At 51.9% G+C, this 5,334-nt stretch overlaps 1 protein-coding gene across 1 annotated transcript; it reads right to left on the minus strand.

Annotated features, from left to right (window-relative positions):
• Positions 1-688: 688 nt before the first annotated feature.
• On the minus strand, positions 689-3,424 carry LSM10 (LSM10, U7 small nuclear RNA associated). Its single transcript, XM_059377281.1, has 2 exons — positions 3,128-3,424; positions 689-1,446 (listed from the first exon to the last, which is right to left on the minus strand). Exon 2 carries the CDS (start codon positions 1,421-1,423, stop codon positions 1,052-1,054), a length of 372 nt encoding a protein of 123 aa, XP_059233264.1. The 5' UTR covers positions 1,424-1,446; positions 3,128-3,424; the 3' UTR covers positions 689-1,051.
• Positions 3,425-5,334: the final 1,910 nt, after the last annotated feature.

Consider the following 5,334-nt stretch of genomic DNA (forward strand, 5'->3'; position numbering starts at 1 on the left):
ATCATCGCTTGCCCGTGGCAGGGCTAGTATGCTGCATGGCAGCCATGGCAAAGACTTGGCTTCTGCCCCCGAGAGCCCCTTCTTCCTGAGGACCCCAAAACTTCTCAGAATCAGAGCCTGATTTCTTCCTGTTCGATAAGCTCCCACACTCGAGGGGAGGGCCCAGGATTACCTCAACCTCTCTACCTCAGGAAAGAGCAAGGAGACGAACAGCCTCTTCAACAGGGAATCTGACCAGAAAAGCTGCTTTTCATCAGGCCAAACTGAAGCACTCACCTATAATTCTCAAACTTTGCTGCTTAGTAGTATTGCCTGAGAATTTTTTTTTTTTTTAAGATTTTTATTTGAGACAGAAAGAGAAAGAGAGAGGAACAGGAGGGAGCAGCAGAGGGAGAGGGAAAAGCAGATTCCCCTCTGAACAGGGAGCCTGATGAGAGACTTGATCCTAGGATCCTGGAATCATGACCTGAGCTGAAGCAGAGGCTTAAAGACTGGACCACTCAGGTGCCTCTCACCTGAGAAACTTAAAAAGAATCCCAGTGTCCAGACTATACCCCCACACCAATTAAATCTGAATAGCTAATGTGGTTCGACGGATTCCAGTGTGCTCCCAAGTTTAAGTCCACTATCTACCACGTTGGACCCACACGGAGCCCAGCACACATCAAGGAAAGCACGAGGCATGGACTTGTTTATATCCAAGTTTTATGAGAAAGCAAACACAACTGTGAGAAACCTGAACACTCAGGGGTGGCTGAGTCTGAGTACGCTCCAAAACCTGCACCGGGAGAGGGCCAAGGACGACTTGACAGAGGCCCGCAATCCGTACATCAGATCCCAGTGTAAATGATCAAGGCCACAGAGAGATAAGCAGAATCCCAGCGTGAGTCTGAAAGGCAGCTGTGACGGGGGTGTCTGTCTGAGCGACCCCGGTCTCTGGGCCGGCCCTGCTCTCTTCCTGGGCTCTAGGCAGGGAGGGGAGCAGGCGGGGTTGGCTCAGTAGAACTCTGGAGGAACCTGAATGAGGACAGGGGCTAGCCGAAGAGAAGGCTCATTTGTACTTTTTGGAGGGGAACTCCCGGCGGCCTTGGCCCTTGCTGCCGAAGTTGCGCACACGGTGGATGACCTGCAGCTGTTGCTCGATGGTGGCCGTGATGTTCACGTCATCAGGGATGTGGACGTAGCGGACGTTGCGGCCGGTCACGAAGAGGTCATCCAGCTCGACCTGATGTCCCCAGCGGTCTGTGTAGGTGACGTTGGCTAGGCGGATGTTCATGAAAGCATCGACATTGTCTATGCGGCCGCGGGCCACGCTCTCATCCCGCAGGTCCACGGTGGTCACCTGGCCCTGGAGGCCCTGCAGCAGGATGATGAGGCTGTTCTCGGAGATGGTCCGCTCCTTCACCGAGTGGCTCACCGCCATGCTTCCATGCCCAGAGCTGCTGGCTGTGGGAGCAGGAGCACACAGACGGGAGCTGTGGCAGGCTTGGGGGCTACAACTGCGAGCTCCCCTCCACCAGGCTCTGGCACAGATCTCTCCAAGTCAGCCTGGCCAGGCTCCCCAATCTCTGTGTCTGTGGAACACCCTTTGGGCCAGGTGATTGCACACGTCTCACACTTGCACATGTCTCACAGAACCCTTCCACTACCAGGCAAGCCAACAATTACTTCTACTCATCTTGTAAATAAAGAAATATGAGCAAGAGATGGGACGTGACTTGCCCAAGGTTACACAGCTGATGCCTGGAGGTGCTGGGATTCAAATCTATCACTGCCTGACTCCTGATCCCACATTGCTGCATGTTCAATCACCTGGTGGGTTTTTCCTGGCTGCCACCGCCCAAAAGGTCTGATTCATTCAGTCAGGGGTGGGGCCTAAGGTGTAGTTTACAACCTTGCTACTCAAAGTGTGATCTGTGGACCAGCACTAGCAGCATCACCTAGGAGCTTGCTACGCATGCAGAATCCTGGGGGGCCTAGGCAGCTCAGCTGCTTAAGCGGCTGCCGTTGGCTCAGGTCAGGACCCAGGGTCTTGGGATCAAGTTCCACATCGGGCTCCTTGCTCAGAGCAGAGTCTGCTTCCTCCTCTCCCTCTGCCCCTCCTCTTGCTTGTGCTCTCTCGCTCTCTTTCTCTTAAATAAAAAATAAATAAAATCTTTTAAAAAAAAGGAATGCAAAATCCCTGATCTCTCCCCAGACTGAAAGAATCTGAACTTTACCATGATCCCTACATCAATCACTCGTAGTTCTCACATGTTGGTGTGGTGTCTCGGAATCACCTGAGGACTCGTTAAACTGCAGAATGTTGGGCTCCCCTCTAGATTTCAAACTTAGTAGGTCCAAGGTGGTGCCGAATAATGGTAATTTCTAACATGTTCTCAGTTAACACTGATGTTGCTGGAACGGGGCCCATGCTCCCAGAATGACTGGTCTACACCATGCAGCCACCATGGAAGAAGAAATTTTGGTAAAGTGGAAAACAACAACAACAACAACACCCCCCCCCCCCCCCGACATGGCAGCATATAAAGCACACAGGTTTTGAAGGCAGAGAAAAGTAGGTTGGAATCCTCACTCCACCCACAAACCCTGTAAACCTAGGACAGTTAGTTACTTAATGTCTCTGAACCTGTTTCCACATCTATTAAACCAGAGGCTAAACGAGGCTAACCGAATCTCCCCACACGGAATGTCCTTTGCTTTCATCACGTCCTGATGCTGTATGAATGTAACTCTGTCTTATCTAGTCCCTCCTTTCAGACTCTCAGTGTAAGGTGGTGGAACTTTCCTCCCCGAGACCTCACTCAACCCCGACCCCAGGCTGTGCAGAGCTGGCGTTAAGTGTGGCAACCCAGGCCACACCACCGACGGGGGCGTCCAGCCGGAGGAGTGTAAAGACCCCACCCAGGCTTCACCAGAATGCCACTCCGGCGACAGTAAGGACTGCCCGGGGTGGGGGTGGGGTTGGGGGTTGCCCGGCGGGAATGGGGGGACGCCAAAGGGGCAGTCCGGGGCTCTAGGACGGGCTCTGCCACTTCCCAGGTGAGCGACCTCGGGCAAGCCGCTTAGCTTCTTCAAGCTTGTCAGCCCAGCGGGAAAATGGGGATGGTGACGACCCTTTACTCACGGAGCAGTGGGGGTGGGCGTGGGGAGATGGGCTCTACTCGGCAAATCGGGAAGGAAGCGCTTCCCCGGCTCGCCGCCGCTCTCCGGAGTTCCGGGCGCCCCCGAGCTCCGCCCCAGGCTCCGGGACCCACAGCACCGGACTTCTTCCGCTTCCCGGCCCGCCTCGTCGCCCAAACTAGCGGGCGCCTCGCGTGGCCGCTTCCCTCCCGCGGCGGTACCGAGAAGCCATGGCAACAGCCGGGCCGCTCTGTCCTACCGGTGCATAGAGAGCGCGGCCGACGTATGCTTGCGCCACGGCGGACGCGCCCGGAACTACAACCCCCAGAATGCCTCGCGAGCGCCACGCTCGCGCTCGGGCGTTTCCGGGCCTGCGTCTTGGGGTGTCTTCGTCACTGGAGCCATTCATTCTTTAAACAAATACTCATTGAGCCTCCTCCGTGCGTCAGGCCGCCTCCCAGGCTCTGGAACACACAGCGGTGACCAAGGAGATGATCAGCTCCCTGACCTGGCGATCCATAAATCTGCTTGGGGCGGGCTTCCGTACGAAAGCTAACAAGAAAATGATAAAAGTCCTTCAGAGAATTAAAATAGGGTGATGTGATAGTGGCCGGGTGGCTTTTTATTGGATGATCAGGGATGTCCTGAGACGGTGACTTCTGAGCTGAGATCAATGACATAAAGCCAATTTGTGAAAACTAGGAGAGGAGCACCGCGATTAGAAGGAACTGTTTGTGCAAAGGACCTGGTGGAAATGTGCTCGCCAGTTTGGGAAAACGGAGAAGCCAGTAAGACAGGACAGTGGGAGAGGAAGCAAGAGCCAGAGTACTTATGGCTTTGTAAGCCAAGGTAAGGGATTTGGATTTCTGGTTAGGAGTGCAGGCTCTGGAGGCAGTGCCTAGCTTCAAATCTGCTGCCTGCTAACTGTCCACAAGTGAATCATCCTCTTTGTGCCCAGGTTTCCTCAGGTATTACTAGAAATGCAATGATAGGCTATGGGGAGGGGGGGCAGGGGGTGATGTGATCTGATTTACATTTTTCAAAGGTTCCTCTATAGCCATGGTAAAAGCTTCAATTTCCCTGTCAGAAAACAAACAAACAAACAAACAAACAAGGTAGTGTCTATCTCAGAGAATGGCCCTTCATTCATAGGTGAAAGCACCTGGCTCCATAGGAGTTAGGCTTGTTTCATTCCTTCACTCTCTTTGATTTCCAGCTCCCCCAGGAGGCTTCCCCTTTCGCCAAAGATCACAGTTCGTCTCTTCTCATTCTAAAAGTAGATTCTGCCTTTGTCCTCCATGCCAGCTACTCTTGTTTTCCTACCTTTCACACTTGAAGTTCTTGAGGAGGCCTCTATACCTGTGGTTCTCCGAGGGTAGTCCTTTTCCCAACTTCTCGACCATTCTCCTCCTTAGTGTTTTTTTTTTTTCCTCCCTCGTCCCCGCCGCGGGGCACTGTATCATTTGGTTTGTTTCTTCTCCATCTCTCTCCTTTTTTAAACCTCACTCTCCTGCTGCCTAATATATGTGCTTTCTCTGGGGCTGTATTCCCAGCCTCCCTCTCTAATTGGTCACGTCTATACATGCTGCCTACTACTATGTCCTGAGTCTCTTGCCTAGCACACCAGCCCAGACTGCTCTGCAGAAATCCGTTTTCCAACTGTCTGATGGTTATTCCCACATGTCTTAGTAGTACTTGAAAGTCAGCACGTCTACAAGACGGATTTATGTCCTTCCCAAATTGGTTGTTGCCCTGAATTTTTCTACTTCTGTGGTTGCTACCACCATTTTTCAGCTACTCAAATTAGGCACCTAGAATAAGCAGGATAAGTTTGATCATTTCTTGATTCCCTGCCCCTATCAGTCACTGAGCCCTGCAAATTCTTGGAATAAGGGTCTCCCACCCTTTACTTGCCTTTTCATTTTGACTTTTGCCAACCCAGTTGAGGCCTTCTTTCTCTCATTTGATTCATAATAAAAACCATCTTACTGGTCCACTCATGAATGGATTCAAAATACAGTTATGATCTCATAATTTACCTGCTAAGAAAACTTTTGATTCACAAGCAGAAAAGATTCCAGGGCTGACACTGATCTGATTCCAACTCATGTTCCAGCTGGATCTCTTTCAGGTTCTCTACTCAAGCCCTCCAAGCAGTGTTTCTTAAAGTGTGGTATGGGAACAAGTTGCTTTCATGGAAGGCTTTGTTTC

This window comes from Mustela nigripes, chromosome 14 (assembly GCF_022355385.1).
Source record: "Mustela nigripes isolate SB6536 chromosome 14, MUSNIG.SB6536, whole genome shotgun sequence".
NCBI lineage: Eukaryota > Metazoa > Chordata > Mammalia > Carnivora > Mustelidae > Mustela > Mustela nigripes.

Excerpts from the sequence above, each read along its gene's own strand:
- LSM10 (XM_059377281.1), bottom strand. The coding sequence starts at position 1,423 with ATGGCGGTGAGCCACTCGGTGAAGGAGCGGACCATCTCCGAGAACAGC.